Below are 22,241 nucleotides of genomic sequence, written 5' to 3'. Positions count from 1 at the left end.
AAAGGACAGATGATGACACAAGCCATCTTGTCTGGAATGTGGCCTTGTCGACAATCTCATTTTAGCTCGACAGGATGTGGGCACAATCAGAAGGGCATTTTACCTTACAACTTGCTCCCTGGGGCCTAAACAGCATGTTGTTTTCTTTCCTTCTTTGCTCCTGGCAGCAACAGATACTGTTGGGTTGGAATTCCACAAACTGTTTAGACTTAAGAAAATAAATGACACAGACTTTGCTGGCCAATATTAATACACATTGCAAACCAAGAAGAGTTGCAAGTTGAAAAGCACAGAGCACAGCGCCACCTGGTGTCGACAAACAAGACAAGTAAATTTAGGTGCTCTCGCTCAGCTAGAGGAAGCTTGAACAGCACAAACCTCTCAGGAGTAAAACTCTCCCCTGCATTTCCCTTCAGGTGAGGAATTGAGGCCTGAAAGGCTGAGAGGCTTGCCAAAATTCACAAAACAGGAGATGAGAGAGCCGAGTCCTGTTTGGTTTCCAACTCTGTGTCCTTTCCACTGAGGGGAAGAGAACACAGTCATTTCGCCTTTTGTGAACATGGGCTACTAGCTCGTTCAGGGTCTAACTGGCAGCTGGCACTCAGAAGGAAGACCCCTTCCTTTGAAAAGGAGAGTAACCTTGCTGGCAGTGATGGCCTCCTGTAAGAACATGCCTCTTGCAAAGATCTTCATCCCTCTCCAGAAGAGAAGAAGAAACACACAAGCGTCAGCCGCGGTTCCTAGCCTTCATGGACGTGGAGTGCCCAGCATGCTATGAACTCACCCCCATCTGTAGCCAGGCACAAACAGCAGTTGCTCCATTCTTCTCTGCCAGCCCGCAGGAGGAAAGGCAAGGCTTGCAGAAGGTGGCTGCTTCAGACAGAGGCAGCCCTATGAATCAAGATGAGTGGGAAACCATCCCAATAAACCCATTTTGGGTAAGAAAAAAAGAAAAAGAAAAGGGAAGTGACACAGCACAGGAGCAGAAGTTAGGGGACCGTACCGCTGCACCAATTACGCCTTGCAGAACTCCAGGGACTACAGCGTGAGGAGTGCCTGCTAGAGTGAGTCACACAATAGCCCCAGTTGAGGTCTTACTACTAGATGAGCTTGGACTTGCTTGTGGCCGTGGGCAGGTCTCTTTCCGGAGTCCTTGGCCTCTTCCACCCCATGTGTACAACGAAGGTGCTAAATTATACCTGGACCATAGAGGTCGCTGGGATCTGGTCCCTCTCTGACCTCATCTCCTCGGCTCACTCTCCTCCCGCCCACTGGCCTCCTTGCTGACCCTTGACCAGGTGAAATTGTTCTTGCCTCAGAGCCTATGCATGCATTCCAGCTGCGTGGACCAACGCTGTTTTGCCAATTCCCAACAGGACTGGCTCCCTCCAGCTCTGTAGATGTCTGCTCAAATGTTACCTGGTTGGACCTTTCTCAGAGCCCCTCTGATGTTCTGCCTTCTCTCCTGGTACTCTCATGCTCTGTTACCTTACCCTCCACGTCCTTCATAGCACTTAGCACTGTGTACTCATTTTGTTTTGTTCAGTCCTCTATTGACAGAGTCTGGCACTTAGTAGACTTTGATCACAATTTTTAATTGGTTGAATTAAATTATTTCACATTCATGATCCTCCTCCAAACTATCTAGGGAGAAAAAGAGTGGGGATAGTTGGAATAAGATGAATTGAGTGACCTTAGAAAATGGAACTGGCCTCCAGTAGTCTCCACTTCTGTGGTTTCTGCAACTGGTGTCTGTGATGTGTCAGGGACATTCCAGGCAATATCCTAGGCTGTTTATGTAAATGCTTTCCACATCTTACAGCTGACCTTCTGGCATATGTAATTTGCCCAGCTGGTACATGGCACAGCTGGGATTTAAAGCCAGGTTTATGACTCTATCATACTTCCGGACTCTACGGTCAGTTTTCCAACTCACCAAGGGCAACTCTGTGGAGGTCCTGTCAACACCCAGAGCCCAGAGCCCCACAGCCTTGTAGGTGGGATGGAAGCCAAGAAAAGAATTCCTCTGGAGTAATCAATATCAGGAACTGCAGTGGGGCATGTTGCTTCCACATCCAGCAAGCTTCTAGAAGCGGCCAAGAAAATAAGAATCTACACGCTCTGGGTATTAAAAGTGAGCAATGGATCTAAAAGGAATTTAAAACACTTGGCCTTGGCTTCCTCATTTCTTGGTGTTAGTTTTCCATGTAAATTGATAACTAGTTAGGTATCTACAGTTGGCACATACTGCTATTCTCAGGTTAATGGTAATGGAAACAAGATGGCTAGGGCAAAAACGTGGGAAGAATTGTCCAGTTATATGGAGGACATCACAAGTATCTGGAAAACAGTGTGCCAAGTTTACCTTGGAAGTATTATTTGCCATGAATGGATAAAGAAGTTGTGGTGTCTATGTATATACGTGTGTGTGTGTGTGCGTGTGTATGTGTATTATTCAGCCATAAGAAGGAAATCCCGTCATTTGCAACATGGGTGGACCCTGAGGGAGTTACGCTAAGTGAAATAAGCCAAAGACAAATACGACATGGCACCACTTATATGTGGAACCTGAAAGAAAGAAGTCAAACCCTTAGAGAACAGAAAAAAATGGTTGTCAGGGACTGGGGGTGGGGGAAATAGGGAGAGGTTGGTTAAAGGGTACAAACTTTCAGCTATAAGGTAAGGTCTGAGGATCTAACGTAAAACATGGTAACTAGAGTTGATAACCCTGTACTATATACTTGCAACTTGCTCAGAGAGAACTTAAATGTTCTCACCAAAACAAACAAAAACAAAACCCAACCAAATAAACAAAACGAAAAAAACTATGAGGTGATGGATGTGTCACTTAACTAGGTGGCAAGAGTCTTTTCACAACGTATACATCTATCAAATCCCCACAATGCACTTACGAATCTTCTAACTTTTTCACTAATACCTCCATAAAGCTGGAGGCAAAAAAGTACCACTTGCCCCTTCCATCCATAGTGTTGTCACTGGTTTTCCTGTGACTCAATGACTCATCTAGCATATACTGAGGACACACTCTTGGCCAGCCCATGCCAGGGGTTGTGAGTACACAGGTCCCTGGTCTTAAGCAGCAACCTGTCTGGTGGGGCTCAGTGTTCTTCACTCACATTCTGTAAGTAACCCACCTGCCTCAGAGCTCCAAGGACCCCAGTACCTCCTCTCAGCCTAATACCCTCCTGCGTAGCAGGTTCCACAACTAACTCCCAGAGGAGACTCCAACTACCATTAGGCCTAGTCATGGAACAAGTCTACACTCCACCCACACTGAGCAATGGCTTCAAATCAGGGTCTCCACTCTAAGGTGTGTTCCAAGAAATTTTACCAATTATTAAGTAATTCAAAGGAGTTTTTTGCCTATAAATCAGGAGACTACAAGTCATCTTTAACTAACAGGCATTTTTTGTCTCCAGCTCCCATCCACCTTTTCCTCTGATTCCCTTTAGAGACCTACCCCCTCCATGCACAGACTATACGGCTCAGCTGGGGATAATCTTGTCTAGTGCCAGGATGGGTGTGTGGCTCAGGCCTCGCCAGAGCCCTACGTTCTCATGACCATGATGACTGGCGGTGGACCAGCACATGAACCAACTGAGCGTGAGACCACTGCTACTGGCAGGTAGATTTTAAGCCTGATTCGCTACAGGGTAGAGCTTGCCCACATAGTTCACTGGAACTGAGTGACAGAAACACCAACCGAGCCTCTTGATTCCGCCAGGATGACTCCTGGAATTTTCAGTTCCTTTCCCGGTCCAACACAGGTGAGCATTGCTCCACAGCTGGCAATTGCTCCCAGTGGAACGTTCCTCTCCTGACTATAGGCTAAAAGCATTGTGGGCAATAGGTATTTTTGTAATAAAAGGGTGTATGAAACCAGTTTCTCTCTTGGTGTACAGAAAGATACTTGAGTTTATGCAGATCTTTAAAAAAAATCACTATTTGAAATGTGTGAAAACTGTCCACTTGTAGCGAATGATTTTAGTCTAACTTGAGATACTCAAGTTACCTGGGTTTCACTTTGGGCACATTTCATCTCAAAGATAAATGCGCGGTCCTCCACTTTGTCCATCTTCCTTTATGGGAAGCAACGACAATTCAGAACACTCTCCCTTCAGGAAGCCACCAAGACAGGGATCTAGGTATGGCATCTGCTTGAGAGGCTTCCAAAGGAGAGATGGTCAGAAGGCTCCTCTTGAGCTATGTGACCCCATGTTGCAGACACCTCGTCACCAGCTCCAATGACCACAGGCTGTCCAGCTGGCTGGAGCTCAGTGTTCTGCAGCCTGGGAGTCCAAGGCACGGCTCCGGGGTGCCCTCATATTGCATAAGTCCTCAGAGGGCAGCACCGTGCAGCCCCGGAGAGGAAGCCTTGATGAAGGCTGTGTCAGGATGCTGCTTGAGGCACCCCCGTTGCAGGATGAGTCCCAGCACCAACCTTCCAGGTAGGTAGCCTGAACCACAAAAGGGCTCCCCAAACCCACACTGCCTCCTTCTCCTCTGTCTGGTAATATGCAAGCGATTATCCTGCAGTTGAGCTTTTATTGCCCCCGCCCTGTATCTTAGCAGCCAAGAGGTGGGTGGATGTTTATACGTTGCAGCTGAGTCTTAGTGGCACATGGCGGTAGTGTTGCCAGATTTTAAGGCCCATGGTTTCTAGAAACCTTGGTGTGTGAACAACAGCCCTCACTGCCAAAAGTTCTAGTATAATCTATCACTTCTAGGAGAAAAAGGAGAAAGATGACCAAGAATAGAGCAGAAGTATCTAGGGTTTAATCATGGATATCAGAAGCCACTAAAAAGAAACACAACCCTAGAAAGAACTGGAGGATGCGGTAAAGCAAGAGGACCAGATGGCCAGTCATGTCATGGCTGTGGTGGGCATTAGGAGCAGTCTACTACCTAGAGCCAGGGTCTCCACAGCATGCCCACCCCCACCCCCCAAACCCCCCAGATAGGAGCCCAGCAGATTCACACCCTACTGCTCCGTGCTAGCTGTGGGACCACAGGCAAGCAACTCGAGCTCTTTAAGCTTCAGTGTCTTGTAACATTCTGCAGGAGAGTTGTGGTAAAGATTAAGTAGGGACACACACACGAACGGCTTTTGCCTGATGCACTTTGTGCAATACATTACGGTAATCATCCCGGATCATCATCATCCAGGCAAGAGTTCTACTAGGAAAGGGTGATCCAAAGGAGCGGCCACTTGCTGCCACCAGAAGCACAGGTCCCATTTTTCCCATATTGAACAGGCTGATGTAAACAGGTTACCTCCCGGACTACTGAAGCCTAAGGACAAAGTGTGGCGGTAAGCAGAAGCGAAGGAAGGTTCTCCCTTCTCTACTCAGGTAAGATAAAACCTCTGTCAGCTTGCCCACACTTGTCTTCCCCTTTTCCCTTAACTTGCAGGGACAAGTACAATAAATCATGAAAAGGAAGCCTTTTTACACAATGTTTACCAAAAGCATCTTTCCTGCACATGGCTTAAAACATTGTGCATGTGTTAGCATATCGTGCTGGATAATGGACTAACAAACACACATTCAGCGTATTTACAGGCCAGCCATCCACATATCGGATTGCTACATTTCAAAATGGTACAGCCTACTTAGTAGAGGATGTCAGGTTCTAAGTCCCGTATAAATAAAGTTTTAGAGACTGCAACACATACACACACTTCCCTCTTTCCCTTTCAAGCATTAAGTGCCGACTGACTGAAGCTAGAAATAAAAAGAGCTCTGCTTTTTAGCCACTGTTTTATTGTGCCACTCAGATATGTTGTTACAGACCGGTCATCATTAATGGCCTGTGATCCAAGAGTGGGAAAATGTTCTTTGACTCATAAAATATGGGCGGCATTGGTAGATTTGACCAAGCCAAACCACACAGGTATATAATCACCAGAGCCTGACCTTAGAGATACATCAGACCAAGCAGAAATAACAGAAATCATGCTTTGTAGCTCACGGCCACCTTAACATTTACAATGGCACGAGACCACTCCACACCCACCCACCCACTCTACCTGTTCTTATTTGGGCGCTCTTCTCTGTGCTCTTATGGCATCCAATAAGCATTATTCTATTAGCACTAACCTCCCTGTCCTCCAATTGTTGGTTTAAAGAACTGCCTCCCCAGAAGACTCGAAGGAAGGACACATATGGGCAAAAATGTAGTTTTTAGTCCTCCACAGTGCCTCAAACCTAGCAGATGCACAGATCAACGTGTACAACTAAAGTCAATGTAAGATGTGTGCTTAAAGAATTCACAAGACAGGAGATGCATTAAAAAATATATCAGAAAAGGAAACACTGAATTTAAAGGAAAAAAGTCAGAAATTGTCTGAGAAAACAACAGAACAAATCAATTCCGGAAAAAAAGAGTTCTGCATCTTGGTGATCACATTTATTGAAAGGGTTGGAAAAAAATTAAGATGCCCTTTAGCTTAAGAATTTTTGAGTTATCTGCAGATCAACTCATTTCAGGAGTGGAAGAATCCTTAGTCATTTCTTAATATCAAAATTTACGCAGGGTTCTCTTTGAACGTCTTCTACATTTAAAGAGGCAACATACAAAAGCTCCTATATTCCATACACGATTAATTCTGTGTTTCAGCCAACTCTTAATGGAGGGGCAACTAGTACAACACCATCTCCCCGGACAAAGAGCATCGGAATATTCCGTTTTGTTGACTGGAAGAGGAAAACAAAAACAGAACACGTTTATACAAATACATAGTAGTATTATTTATTTTTTGAGAGAGCAATTTGAAAACAAAACATTCATCATAACACAAACTGATTTAAAAACCTGACTACTTACCTTTGTAACACAAAAACCACCATATTAACCATTTACTTGTTTGCCCTGGATGTCAACGATGTGGGCAAAGATTAGAGCTATCCACCAAAATCCATTCTCCTCCTCTTCCTGGCACATAGCTAGACCACATTACTCATGTTCCCCTGCAACCGGGTGCAGCCATGGGGCTGGGTTTTAACCAATGAGAAGTAAACAGAAGTGACTGACCCATTAACCTTCTATTAATGCCCTTTCGTGGTCTTCCCCACGCAACTAGACAGGACTCAGATAACGAACTCTGGAGATGGCAGAGCCGAAAGACAGAGGAAGCCTGGGTCTCTGACTGAGTACCAGGAAGAAAGGTATCGTGCTGAACTCAAACTCCACTCAGGACTGTTATGTGGGCAAGAAATAAAATTCTGCTGTGCTGAGCCATTAGCTGTTGCTTCCAGTGCCACTGCACTCACATATGTGGGACAAATACCTTGGGGCACTAGTCTACAGGTCGAGCCTTAGGCAGTAAGGAAACAGATATGGAATATCTGAAATCCTCTTATGCCTTGGCAAGTCACAGGGTACAACTGTTACCTGCAACGACGTGGAAAGTAGTCTAAGGGCCTCCTAAACCCATAGGTTCTAGGGGAAGAGGTGGGAAAAAGCCAAATGTTAGTTGCTGATGCACTCAGCAAGGCAGTGTAAGAGGTGAGCTCAGGTAAGAGCGAGCTGGTTTTCAAGCAAAGATTACAAGAAACAGGATTCCCAGGGTTCAAAAAGCCAACTGTTTTTAGATTCCAAACTGCAGACAATACGCAGGAACAAAAGTTTTGAGGACCAAGCCCAGTGAGCCTTCTCAGTTAAACAAACTCAGCCCTAAGGCAAGGATCAGATTAAGGGTGCTGCTTTCCCACCCAAATTTACTTTAGCAAATGGCCTAAGGGTCAACATTAATTAGAGGCAGAGGAACAGAACAGAGGGAAGAAACTAAAGAAACAAAGGCACCGCCAGGCCATGTATAGGCAAGAACTTTGACTGAAGTTACTGGCCCATAGAATTGTTTGGAAGTGAACAGATCAGACACAGGTGAAGTCCTAAGCTTTTAAGAAATTGCATTCAAAGAAACCAACCCTGGCTAAAAAAGCCTTTGACTATTTCAGTCTTCCGCCATAAGCAAGAACTTGGCTGTGAAAACTCTGTAGCCCCCATTTAGGGCTGCCAGATTTAGCAAATGAAAATATAGATTGCTCAATTAAATCTGAATTCTAGATGAACAGAAAAGAATTTTCTTGGTGTAAGTATGTCCCAAATATCACATGGGACACACTTGACCTAAAAGACAAAAGACTTCTACTACTACCAGGACAGGAACATTTCACACCTCCCCAGGAGATGCTGCTCTGTTTCCATTCCAAAGGGAATATATATATATTTTTTTCTTTTTTGGTGATTATCCTGTCCCTGCTCTGCTGGAGGATGTGGGAGGGGCAATGGTAATAAATTCACCCTTTTAGGTTCTAGGAATCTATTCCACAAGTGACCACATGTAGATCTGACAGAGAGAACTGCCTCTCTGCCAGGCAGAAAATATTAGTAATAGCTGTTGTAGAGAGCAAGATGGAGTTACTCATGTCACACAGGGGCCTGTGTCAAGCAATGACGGGAGCAGCTAAGATTGCCGAGACCAGTACCAGCTGACGACACCCAGAACTGACAGCAAGCAGAAGCGGAGGAGGTCTGCAGGGGCCCAAGACCGATTAAATCCCTTTAAAATGGGAAGATTTGGGGTGCCTTGGGTGGCTCAGTCAGTTAAGCGTCTGCCTTCGGCTCAGGTCATGGTCCCAGGGTCCTGGGATCAAGTCCCACATCGGGCTCCCTGCTTGGCAGGGAGCCTGCTTCTCCCTTCTCATGCTCCCACTATCTCTGTCTCTCTCTCTCAAATAAAATAATAAATCTTAAAAAAAAAATAAAATGGGAAGATTTTTGCAGCCAACTGTCAGACGCCTCAGACAAGGACCTCTCTCTCTGACCACTTCAAAAAGGCAGCTGCCACCGAAGGCTCTCTGCCCGACTGATCGCCGCACAGAACTGAGACTCTTCACTAAACATCAGAAGCAGTAAGTGCCAAGAGCTGACCTGGACCGGACCGAGGCCTTATCTCCACTGCGCGTCCACAGACGGACTTGGCCTTTAGTTCATCAACTTCCTGCCCTCCATGTTACCTTGTTTGTCGTGTGGCTTGTCTCGTCTGCTTTGTGCGCCGTGTAAGAAGCCAAGTCAATCATGGGGTGAAATGTCACTGAGTTTGGAATTCTGGACCTGCTTTATAATTACGATAACCTTGCTTCATGACTGAATAAAGCCGACACCGTGGAGAGACACAACTCGTGTGTCTTCAGTGCGCGCCTTTATAGCGTGCTCATGACGGCTGTGTTTTCATAACTTTTTTCAAAATGTAAAAACTATATTTTATGAGCTTCTTGGGTACTGGAACTAACATAAAGGAACCCCTCACACTAAAATTCAAGAAATGCTTATAAAGTTTAGTATACTAAACTCAAGTACACTTATCTGTCATGGTCTCTGAAAAAGTGATCTAACTCTTCCCTACGACACTCTCAGGGCAGTGGCTCTCAGATGACAACGTGCGTACAGAGTCACCTCTTCAACAGCTCCTAAGATGGTTTCCCAGGCTCCAAGCACGGAGTCTCATTTACTAGGTCAGGGGGTGGCCCAGGAGTTTGCATTTCGAACACGGTCAAGGGTGATGCCAACGCTCCCGCTTTAAGGCACAGAGTCTGAGAATCACTCTCCAAGAAACAAGTGTCATGTGACTGGTGTCTGTTAGGAAGCAGTACTTCCTTCCAGTCTCGTTCGAGTTGCAAAGGTGCACCGAGTTTGAGGACGGCAAGTTTAGTGAGTCTGTGCTGATCAAGGTAATTTATATATTTTACTCAAATTCCTTACTCAGTGGTCGTATTTCTGAACTAAAAAGTTGCTTCCCTTCCTATGGAATCCACTTCATCTGTAATGATTCTCCATTAATTCGATGATAGTTTTCCGGAGATTCAGTGAACAGAAATGAACATGGCAGCATTTTCCAAGGCAAGTAGCTTCTACGATTACATTTAATGACCCCCACACCTGCTGGTGTTCACACCCTTGTGAAACTCCCTTCCCTCTGAGTGTGGGTGAAACCTGTGCCTTGCTTCTAACCAACAGAATACTGCAAAGGTAATGGGATATCACTATCATGATTAGATTACCTAGCAAGTGACTTCCATCTTGCTAGCTAACTCTCTTGCTAGGTCTGATGAAGCAAGCTGCCAAGTAGTGGAGACCCATGTGGCGAGAACTGAGGCTTTCAGTCCAACATCCCTCAAGGAAATGATTCCTGCCAACAACCATGTAAGTGAGATTGGAAGCAGATTCTTCCATGGCTGAGCCTTCAGATGAGACTCCAGTCCTGTGTTGTCTCATCAAATACCCTGAAGCAGAAGACCCAGCTAAGCTGAGTCTGGATACCTGACCTACAGAAATAGTGAGGTAATAAATGTATGTGCCTTTAAGCTTTTAAGTTTTGGGGTAATTTGTTATGTAGCAGTATGTCTTCTTAAGACAAAAAGTACTGTGGTACTTCCCAAATAAGTTTGGGAAACACTGCATACTATACACTTTTTTGGCGATAGTAATGCCAATTAGCTTTAACCTAGGCCTGTTTTACTGAGCTGTTAGAATTACATATGATGTATACAAAATGGATAGCATAGCACTTGACATCAGCAGGCACTCAGCAAAGGTTAGTTCTCTAACCCCTCCTGTTTCCACTTGTTTACTATTAAAGTAAGTTCATGTTATGATAGAATAGTTTTCCATATCTAGTGTTCTCTCTCTGAAGCTATTTTGCCTAATTGCTCACATTCAAGGCACCCGCGGTTTTTCTGTATAGTGGGCACTTTCTAAATTAGATTTTAAAGCCCACAGGAGCAGGGACCGAGCATGGTCTGCCAGATCCTAGAGACTGATAGAACAGGCAGTCTACCCATGTTAGCTCAGCTACTGCTGAGTTCTCCAGAAGAACTAGTGCTCTCCTGCAAACTTCCAGATTTCACTGTCCAGCAACTCCATCACCAACTACTTTGAGCCCCAGGCCCTAACACATAGAAATGAACTCACCAGGCTTTAAAGGCGGTTAGGATGGCGTTGGAAATCCTTACCATATCTTCTCCTAGCTGAACTTGGGTTTCCTCGGCTAGAAAGTGGGAATAACACCGCTGGCCTCACTGTTACTGGATTAAATGTAATAAAACCTGTAAATCTTTGGCCCACAGCAGTTATTCAACATGTATTAGTTGCCTTTCCCCCCTTCTCTATTCTGTTCCTGGATATTTTCTCTCTACTTTTATCTCTTTTTTTATTCTTGGACTTACTACTTTTTGACTTTACTGTGGTGTGAAAGCAAGAAGCATTCATAAGTAACTGTACTTCAAAATTCAAAATTATGATCTTTCCCTGGGCTTAGTAATATGCAGTACAACACCCTCCTGTGATGCTGGGCGTGGCAGCAGCCACAGCTCCCAGTTAGCCATGTGATCAAGAGGGTCAACAACCAATACACGTACAACCATTCTGTTTTTCACTTTCAGTACCTTATTCAATAAACTACATGGATTACACAACACTTTAGTATAAAATAGGCTTTGTGGTAGATGCTTTTGGGCAACTGTAGGCTAATGTAAGTGTTCTGAGATGTTTAAGGTAGGCTAGGCTAAGGTATGATGTTTGGTAGGTGTACTAAATGTATTTTCAACTTATAGTGGATTTGTCAGGCTGGAGCCCTCCTGGAAGTTAAGGAAGAGCTATACTTTGTTATCTCTACTTCTTCCCCTCCCCCATATTCCTCTAACAACCTGCACATATACTCATCACTCGTAGCTAACATGGCACTATGGGGAACAGAATGAATAATGTCCTGGGCTCTGCTATCAAACAGCTCACAAGATGAAAAGGGATATAGAAATGAAGAATCAATAAGATCGGTGTCAGCTGAGAGTGCCAAAGGTTAGAAGATCCAACCAAAGGAGGAAATGACCAAAGGAAGAAAGAAGGTCCAGATGGTCAGAGAAAGTGTCACTGAGGAGTTAGGACTGGGGAAGTTCTTGAAACAGGCTTTGCAGGAAAAGAGACAAGGGTGATATTCCAGTTAGGGGACACATTATGGGAAAAGACATAGAAGCAGGACTACAGAGGGCACACTCTGAAAGAGCAGCGAGTGTACCAACATGGCCAGAGGAATCATCAGAGAGGAGACTAGAAAGTTTCAATCACACTGTGGAGGGTCTTAACATAGCCTGAACTTGTGCTTTGCTCTACAGACCACAGAAAGCTTTACATGTCTCTAAGCACGACTGTAACAAATGAAAGCATTATTTGAGGACTATTACTTTGGCAGTCAGTTGGGCATGGGATGAAATGGAGGTGGACATAGAGGGAAGTGCCTGAGCCACAGTCATGGCAACAGGAAAAAATATGACACATTTAAATCAGCGTGAAGGAAAAATCAACTGAATTAGTTACTGATCAGTGTGACTGAGAGAAGTCCAAGAAAATTCTGCAACTTACAGTCTAAATAATAGAAAGTCATGAACGGAAATAGGGAATCGACAATGACCTTGTTTTGAAGGTGAAGAACACCAGCAATTTAGCTTTAGATGCACTGACTTCAAGATAACATCCAAAGTGAAAATATTTTCAATGAGAAAACTGGATATGAAAGAGTGAAGCTCAGAAAAGGAATGAAACTGGAGACACAGATTTACCCATAATCATAATGGCCACCAGTCACCACATGCCAAAGCTTTACACATACCTGCATCTTGTTATAATCCTGGGAGGTGGGCAGCGGTGTCATCTAACGGAAGCCCTCGAGGCTTAGGAAGTTTCTATAACTTGCCCAAGGTCATGAAACTAATCGGCGGCAGCAAAAATTTGAGCCTAGATCTGTGAAGAGCTCAAGCTTTGGTGCTGTACTGATTACTGGTACGGACTCATGGCTTATCACATATGATAATGACCGAATGACATGGCTGAGGGAAAAAATGTAGATCGAAATTTAAAAGCCCTTGTTCACAGGGAGAAAGAAAGAAACTTTGCAAAGGAGTCAGCAGTGGTTGAAGACAGACGGAAAGTCAGGATAAAACAGAACCACAAAACCAACAAACACTAACAGTTGAACACTCACTATGTGCTTGTCGCTGATCTAAAGGCTTTTCATGTAACCTCTCAATGAATCCTCAATAGCTATATAAAGTGGGTCCTACTACTGACCCCATTTTATAGACAAGGACACTTGTCACAGACAGGCTGTGTAGTGTGATACAATTAAATAGCTGGTACGCAAGGGAGTCGAGATTTCAATCCAGTCCTACCATCCGAGTGTACATGTTAAACCACTATGCTCCAGGAGGGTCAGAGACTGGCTTCCCAACACTTAGAAGACTTAAGTGTGATCTTCTTTTTTTATATTGAACAATGAAATGTGCCAACATTCCGAAGATCTGCATAACGCCACAAACTAATATTTTCCAAATGACCAGTGCCTGATGTTACAGAATCCTGCACTGTCAAAGATGCACTGAAAGGACAAAGGTAAACCAATGAATTTGCACACAATAAGAGTATGAAAAGTTCACTAATAATAGTCTCAGATGCCATACTGAGACTCACTTTTTTTTTGAAGATTTTATTTGTTTATTTGTCAGAGAGAGCGAGCACAAGCAGAGGGAGTGGCAGGAAGGAGGAGAAGCAGGCTCCCCACTGAGCAAGGAGCCTGACGTGGGACTTGATCCCAGGACCGTGGGATCATGACCTGCCTTTCGCTTAACCGAGCCACCCAGGCGTCCCGCAACTAAGAAACTACCACTTGCTGAGTTTTAAAGTAGCATCAGAGGCAAATACCCACAACAAATACTCTTCCCTTTTCTAACTACCTCTCTGTGAGGCTGTATTGTCTTCAACTATAACGTATCATAAAAGATTAAATGCAGAGAAAGATGTGAGAATCTAGATGTCATCAGTTAAGCCAGGCATTAAAGAAACTTGTAAAAAGGTAAAACAAAGATGCTTCTCACCATTTCGTTTTACTAGTTATTGTTAATATGAATGTTACTTACGTTAACATGTAATAGGCTTACTATTACTTTTAAGGAGTATTTTGAGAATTTCTCAGTTTTAGTCTTTATTATTGATAGCTCAGATCCATATCGAACATAAGAACATTGCCCAGCATCACGCTTATATTAGTACACATAGGCATCTTACACTCTCATGTATCCATGAATCCTGGCAACCCTATGAGGTAAGCGGTAGCATTCCTGNTTAAGAATGAGGAAATTAAATCTGCCAAGTTAATTCCCTGGCCCAACGTACCCCAGATAGGATGTGGCCACACCAGTACTGGAAACCAGGTCTGTCTGACCCCAAAGCTTTTGCTTCTGGCTGTTATACTTTACGGAGTCCAATTAGGTATCAAATCATGAAAGGCTTCCTGTAAGTAAGTGTGAAGCTGTTGGATACTAAGAATAATTGACATTTTAAAAGTGAGGAACAGAACTGCATGACTTACTTTATATATCTCTTCGTATGTTTCCTCATCAATTTCTATAGTAGTCACAGTTTCTTCCACATCACCCAATATCATATTTAAATGCTGATCATAAGCCTGAAGTGGAAAGGTAAGGGACCAAGAAATTTAATAATCAAATTAAGAAACAATGAACAAGCCTCACGCACAATACTTATACCACAAATACACTAGTAATACACTGTTTCTTCACAAATTATTTCCAGTGATAATTTAATTGACCTGATAAAAATGTAAAGCTGTTTATATGGCCCAAAACGAGTTTATTCAAAATAACTTGAAATTATTTTTTTTTAAAGTGTCCACTCTATTGGTCATCCAAGGCAGTCACATCACTGATAAGATTTAATTATGAAAAAAAGCAAATTCATCACTTTTCAGTAGACTTCTTTCAATTCCCTCTGTAACAGCATGACAAGAAAGAGGCAGTAAAGGAAATAAAATTCTTTAACTGCTAAGATGATGGCACTGCAGTCTCCCAAAGACACAAGACACTGCCCTTCAACCCTCCCTGTCCTCCACTAACCACCCCCATGTAAAGTAAGTAGAGCAACTCCCTGCGCACTTAAAACCTTGCCAAAATAAGCTGTGTTTGGCACCTGTGCGCTCAATCAATAAATGGTGCAATTCTGATATTCAGGGATGTCCTCAATCCAAATTCCAAAGTTCATATATTTTACTAAAAGGTGAAACTCCAGGGGCCTTGTTCAGAACTCACTTAGGCTAACTTCTAACAGTGTTAAATGGTTTACCAGCTCACATCAAAATAAAGGTAGCCAATCAGCCACGTGGGGAACTGGTAGCAAAACTCACTAACAGAAGCAAAAATCTATACGTGAGGGCCAGAAAACACACACACAAAAGGCTGGGGGCCATTTAGTAATAGAGGCAATCAAGTCTAGAAGGGAACGGAAGCCTCCAAGAGCTTAGACAACACATCTGCCCTGGGTGACTGTCCATATGCCACTGGCCCACGTGATAAAGGGCAATTCTATTTTTCTTGACAAAGTTGCCATTATTCCATTTCCTGGGGTTCCTCTTCTCATAAAGCTAGCTGTGTATTAAGACTACTGTCTCCCTACGGCCCTACTTCCTTTCCAAGTACAGGAGGTTCTTTACCTTTGGGGTTTACAGGAGGTAGAATCAGAGTACTTAAGAGTAAGGCTGCAGTCAGACTGCCTAGGTTCATATTCTGGCCCTCCTTTTACTGGCTGTGTCACCTTAAGCAGGTAACTTCACCTTTCTGAGCCTGAGAGTCTTCAAATCCAAAACAGGACTAACGAGTATCTATCCTCACAGGATTGTTATAAAGGTTAAGTAAGGTATTACTAAGGTATTACATACAAAACATTTATTTTTTAAAAAATAGTTTATTTATTTATTTGAGAGAGAGAGAGAGAGAGGGAGGGAGCAGGAGAGGAACAAGCAGACTCTGTGCTGAGTGTGGAGCCTGAGGTGGGGCTCAACCCCAGGACCGACTGAACCACTCAGGCGCCCTCATACAAAACATTTATAATAAAAGCACTTGGCATGTTAAATAATGCACAATAAGTATTAGCTATTTTAAATCACTTAAGGTAGAATGCCAGTAATAAAAACAATATACTCAAGAGAGCAACAAGTTGTCAAGAAAAGGCAAAACGTTCAGTATACTCTCTTTATGAATTAATAGGACCACTTCAAAGGACCAATCCTATAGAAATATTTGCAGATATACACAAAGAAATATGTATATAATACTGCAGCATTATTTATAATAGCAAGAAATAGAAAACAATCTTAAAAACCACCATTACCATATACAGAATTCTAAGCAGTCATTACGAAGAATAAAAGAGATCTCTACACACTCATGATCAATAATTTCCAAGAAAGATTAAGTGAAAAAGAAAGGTGCTCAAAAATATGTATGGGGCGCCTGGGTGGCTCAGCCGTTAAGCATCTGCCTTCGGCTCAGGTCATGATCCCAGGGTCCTGGGATCCAGCCCCGCACTGGGCTTCCTGCTCGCCAGGAAGCCTGCTTCTCCCTCTCACACTTCCCTTGCTTGTGTTCCCTCTCTCGCTCTATCCAATAAATAAATAAAATCTTAAAAAAAATATGCATAGTAAGATCCATTTTTATTTAGAGGTGGTATATACAGTGCAAATATATGCATGGGATCACATGTATACGTATATATGTATAAATATACAGAAAAGATCTGAAAGACCATAGACCCAATTTTTAAGTCGTTAGCAAAAGAAACAATGGGATTTCACCTTTTACTCTATGTACTTCTGGGCTATTTAATTTTTCTCACAAGAAAACAAAAATTTATGTACATATCAGTAACTGAAAGAACACTGAAATAATGGAGAGTAAATACTATTTATAAATAAACAGAAGGGAAAAAAATGAAAGAAATGAAAATGTTCTTTAATAAACACATCATTTCTGTTAGGAGAAAACATGTTAAAAATATGAATAAAATGCAGTTGTATTTGGCTTGTACAAACATGGGTGACCTACCTTTCTCTTACCTACATTCAAAATACTCTTCTACATTGAAGAGTGTTTATATTTCAAAGGGGTAGGGTTAGGAAGGGACGACAAGGAAATAATCTGATTTCAAGGTAATTTAATAAATTTACTTACATGTAATCTGCCTCGAAGCTCTCTGTCATTTCTCATTTTCACATAAATTCGCTCATCCAGGCTGAGCCTGATGAGATCCAGGGGCTCTTCTACGGTGTTGGTAGTTTGTTGCTGATAAAAGAAACAGGCTTAGTAATATAGTACTAGAGAGTGCAGTGTTCAAATCATTGCTATACTGTGTGACTGTGGGCAAGTTACTTAAGCCCTCTATGCCTCAGTCTCCTAATCTGTAAAATGTGAGTAATAATAGTGGCTAACTAATGCTGTTGTTGTGAGGCTTAAATGACATATATGAAGGCTTAGAACAGAGCCTGGATCATAGCAAGTACTATATAAATGAAGGCTGAAACATACACACACACAGGAAGGAGTTATACAGCAAAATAATGATGACTGTACTTTGTTCCCTCAAAATCCAAACTGCCTGACCTGATTTCAGTTACAGGAAGTCATTCTCTGGGACTTTAACCTTATCTCAAATATCATTTAGTGATTTGAAAAACATTCACTTAATGATTACCACACACTAATCAGAATGCTAAGGAAAGATGAAAGTTTGAAGGAAGATGATGGGTTCAGTTTGGGTAAAGTTGAGTTTAGGGTACCACCTGGCTGGCAAGATGAATATACTTAGCAGACAATATAGAATACTGGTTGAAGGCACCAGGTTTGAAGTCAGGCAGTACGGGTTCAACTCCTGAATCTGATACGTATGAATTCAAACCTATATTATTAGTTAAGTAGTTTATGAGACAGCACGTGCTGTCACATACAGAGGGGCAGAGGGAGAGACAGAATCTTAAGCGGGCTCCATGCCCAGTGCAGAGCCCCATATACAGCTTGATCTCACTACCCTGAGCCGAAATCAAGAGTCAGATGCTTAACCGACTGAGCCACCCAGGCACCCTGTGATGCTTATGAATTCAGATTAAAAATCATGCCATCTCTAATTTTCAGCTTCCCTGTTTGTAAAATGAGGAAGCCATTATCTTCCCTTCATGATTCTTTTTAGTATTAGATGAGCTAATGTATTAAATCAACATATTTAATGTATTTAAAATAGTACCTGGCAATCTGAGAGTACTTAGAAATGGTTCTTGTTATTATCAATTAAAGAACTGTGACAGATCAGGGCTAAGATAACTTTGAGTCATCCAAATGCAAGGGATGGTTGAAGCCAGGAGTTTTTAAGATTATTCAAGGAGAGTTTCTTTAGTGAGTACATTAGGCTAGTGGAGGTATGCGCCTGAATGTTACAGGCTCTACAGCCCTAAAAAGCTAGACCTGGGGTGGGGGTGGGGATAAAAACCCAAACTGATCTGAACTGGCCCCCATCCCCAGTTAAACAGGTGTTTGTTAAGGACCAGCTAACCAACTACTAGATCAAGATAGAGAGGTCAGTCCCTGCCCTCAAGGAGTTCATTCTAGTGGGGAGAGGCATATTAACAAATATATAGTAATACTGGTAAGATACAGACAACAGAGCCCTCGTGCTCCTTTAGCCTTACTCTAGAATGCCCACTATCCATCCTTTTCATCCTGTAGCTTTAAATGCTGCCTTTTCAAAGAAGCCTCCCTGATTAACCAATTAATTTGCTCAATAAATTATTTGTTCAGTGTTTCCAGCGCTGTTCTAAACAGGATGGTCAGGATGGTGACCAGAACTCCTGCTCTTAAAGAACTCATATTCTTGGCGCCTGGGTCGCTCAGTAGGTTAAGCGGGCACAGGATCACGTTCGTCAATGCCAGGGTCCTTGGTGCTCAGAACGGTGTCTAACCATATAAAACTGATGTTTACTACGTATCTGTTGAATGAGTAACAACTGCGCTCAGTAATAATAACTAGTAAGCTTTATTATCACGCTATCAGAATCCGTGAAGCAGGCAGAGATAATCATTCCCATCCTGCAGACGAAGATGAGATTCAAAAGAAAAGAAGTAACCAGCATAAAGAATAACTAGCTTTCAGGCGGGCTTCGAAGAGGAAAACATCTCAAGGCCTAAGACAAAATTCGGAGGGGGCGCGGTTACCAAGAGACAGCTTAAAGCCGTGATAACCCATAAACAGGCGCCATGACAGGCCACCTTCCGGTGAGCTTGGAGAAAGCAGCCCCGGTACGCAAAGCCGAGCCGGGCCAGGACTGGTAGTGCAGAAACGGCTCTGGAACGAGCCTCTCAGAACTCACTCACCTGGTCCACGTCGTCCGCCATGTTTCAAACCCTGCGCCCTTTCCCGCCTCTCGCGATAGTACGCGAGCCTCTCGCTATTGTCTCCGGAAATTCGAGAATGAAATGCGCCGGAAGGAGAAAGAGATCTGCTATGCGCCGTCTTACTTCGTACGGTTTGTATTGGTCATTTGAGGCTGGGGCGGAGCTTCATGGGCGGAGATTAGGGCTGTAAGGAAGGGGCGTGGCCGTGCCTCGCCCCGCTTGGGGCGGAGCCCGCGCTAAGCTTCCCGCGGTGTGGTGCGTCACTCTCGAGGGGAGTCTTGCCTGGGCAAAATGGTTCGGAAACGCGCGGCCCGCAGGGAGCCGCAGGGAGGTGAACCGTGCGGCCGGAAGGCCAAGGGCGAGAGCGTGGCCGGGCGTGAGGAGAAGGAGGCGGGTGAGAGCGAGACCTAGCCGGGCTTAGGGGGAGATGCTGGAGGAGGGCAGGAGGCAAGTGCGGGGAGCGGGGAGGCGGGACTCCTGGAGGTGGGGGGCGGAGGCTGCCCCGTGCCCATCTGTCCAGAGGAGACGACGTTTCGGCTGCACGGGGAGGCAGGCGGTTGTGTCGCTGCTCTGGTCCTTACCGAAGTTGCTGCGTGCGCATTAGTCCTCTCGAGGAGTGATGCGCCCTGGGCGGTTCCCCTGCAGCCCTCCCTGCCGATTGGCTCTCCCGCGTAGTCTGTTTCCTGCTCCCGTTACCCACAGGATAAAGTCCAACCTCCTGCAGATGGAAGGGGCTGAATAGAGAAAGAGGCATTGCAGTTATTTTGTGGCCCCAGAAAACGGATTGGCCAGAGTGCTGTAGTGTGCGGGCTCCCAGAATAATATCTTCAGTAAATCTCACCCCAGAGTTCCAGATTCGGATCCAACCTGACTTCTCCACCTGTATACCAGATAGGTTTCTTATATTTGTCAAGGGCAAAGCAAAACTCTTGATTTCCCCCTTTAAATCTGTCCTTTCCCCCACCTTTTCGCATTCAATAAATGATCCTTTCACCCACTTGTTAAAGGAAGGCCCTCCTTTTCCTTACACGTACACATCTAATTCGTCTGTATCTCAAATCTTTTCACTTCACTTTATTTCCATGGTCACAATCCCTGCCTAAAGCCACCGTCACTTTTCAGTTGAACGATTACAGATGCCTCTTGACTGGTCTCCCTACGTCCCTTTATCCCCCTGCAGTGGTTTTCTCACCCAGCAGCCCAAGTGATTAAAAAAAAAAAAAAAAGTGGAACATGCCATGTCGCTACTTCAAACCTGTGGCTTTCCATTGCTCTTGGCCTAAAATCCAGATTCCTTACCATGGCTTGCAAGACCTTACATGATTTGGCTGCTGCTACTTCTCTTGTTGTCTCCTGTGACTCTTTTCTTTGCCAGATACTTTCCTTCTTGGCTTCCTCTGTGTTCCTCAAACATGCCGTGTTGTTTCTCACCTTGAGCCATTGCCTTTGATGTTCTTCCTCCATGACTCTAGGGTGGCAGGTTTCTTCTATTCAGAGTTCACACCGCTTGGAGTGCCTTATCTAAGGTGATCTTCCCCAGGTTCTCCTTACCACAGGTCCTCACAGCCTCTGTCACATAATGTATTGATCTTGTTAATTTATTTGCTGCTTTTTTGATCACCTGTCTTACCACAATTTAAGTTTATGAAAATGTGTTTTATTTTTGGCCGTGTCCTACATAGTTCTCTCCTTCCCTGCATTTATTAAGTGCGCAATAAGTATCTTAAATAATTGCATAGTGCATGCTGTAGAAGGGACTTCTGGGGTTCCTAAAATAATCTGGGTAGATAAGGTAACCAGCAAGGGCTCCTATGACACTAGATTTAATAATCCTGTGATTCTTTACATAAGTTCATCATCCATTAGTAAACAGGGAAATGGAAGTCATTTCTAAACTTAGAATGTGATTTACCACGGTTAATGCTATGAGTTCCATTTTATTCATTTACTCATTCAGGTAACATTTTTGGGGTACCTAGTATGTGCTGTGCAGAAGCTAGTTGACATGGGGCATAGAGATTACTTGGAGATGCTCAGAGTGCTGTAGTGTTGGCATTTACAAAAAGTACTCAAGACGAGTGTGGTATCTAGGAAGAAGGTAGCAGGCTTTGTGGCATCTGAAGGAATAATCAAGTTTGGCTGGAGAGATTGTGAAATGCTGTTATGTTTGATCTGTCACTTTTAAGAATGAGTAACTTTTCAACAAATGGTTGGGAAAGGGTTTTTATTCCAGTCAGAGGGAATGTATTCTGAATATGTGGCAATTCAAAAATTAAAAAGTTTTAATCTGATGGAAATACCACCTGCCCGGGTACCATTCCTTCCAGCTGAGCACTGTATCTGGACGCCAGGTTGGTGCAGCGCCAACACTTAGTAGTTCATATGCACTTGCATGAATTATTTTGGACAGATAGTTTAGCCTCTCTGACCCTCATCTCTGCAACATAATACCGTCTTTAAGGGTGGTTTTGAGTTTGCAGTGAGATAGACGCTCCTGCCGTGGTCCCTGTCAGGTAATCAGATGGGCTGGCTTCTATCATTGGAGCTTAGGTGTAGGCAAGGGTGCACCCAAGCTTCACTGAAACTCAGCCGGAGGAGCTACCAGCAAGTTCCCAAGGCAGCTTCCCGGAAGAGTCACAGTCTCTGCTGTGGTTGGGTGGAGGAAAAATCTGGTTGTGGTTTGGGCTACAGTTGATGACCTTCAGCGTGGTTTCTAACAGCACCTCAGTGCCTGCCAAAGAAGGTGACGTTGGCTGCATTCAACATCGAGGGTCAGAGGAAACAGTCTTCCACATTATTTCCTTGTTTCCATTAGGGCATCTCTAATTTCTTCATGTTTCTTCCCTGTGTTAATGCTTTCATTGATGTGAATCATTAATTCCTTCAACAAATATTTCCTGAGTACCTGCTCTTTCCAGGGACTATTCTAGGCAC

General features: G+C 43.8%; 2 protein-coding genes and 1 pseudogene across 2 annotated transcripts in view; 2 read left to right on the top strand and 1 right to left on the bottom strand.

Annotated features, from left to right (window-relative positions):
• The first annotated feature begins 686 nt into the window (after positions 1-686).
• On the top strand, positions 687-916 carry LOC121102381 (annotated as a pseudogene).
• A 5,491-nt stretch (positions 917-6,407) lies between these two features.
• Positions 6,408-19,417, bottom strand: LSM3 (LSM3 homolog, U6 small nuclear RNA and mRNA degradation associated). The gene is made up of 4 exons (XM_008697830.2): positions 19,287-19,417; positions 17,097-17,207; positions 14,444-14,539; positions 6,408-6,716 (listed from the first exon to the last, which is right to left on the bottom strand). The coding sequence occupies exons 1-4, from the start codon at positions 19,305-19,307 to the stop codon at positions 6,636-6,638; spliced, it is 309 nt and encodes a 102-aa protein (XP_008696052.1). The 5' UTR covers positions 19,308-19,417; the 3' UTR covers positions 6,408-6,635.
• A 9-nt stretch (positions 19,418-19,426) lies between these two features.
• Positions 19,427-22,241, top strand: part of XPC (XPC complex subunit, DNA damage recognition and repair factor) — a 28,810-nt gene continuing 25,995 nt past the window's right edge. The window contains exon 1 of the mRNA XM_008697831.2: positions 19,427-19,701. Coding sequence (XP_008696053.2) covers positions 19,599-19,701 — 103 coding nt within the window. The 5' untranslated portion in view covers positions 19,427-19,598. The remainder of the gene's footprint in view (positions 19,702-22,241) is intronic.

Source organism: Ursus maritimus, unplaced genomic scaffold (genome assembly GCF_017311325.1).
Source record: "Ursus maritimus isolate PB19 unplaced genomic scaffold, ASM1731132v1 scaffold_14, whole genome shotgun sequence".
NCBI lineage: Eukaryota > Metazoa > Chordata > Mammalia > Carnivora > Ursidae > Ursus > Ursus maritimus.
This window is presented reverse-complemented; position numbering and strand designations above follow the sequence as displayed.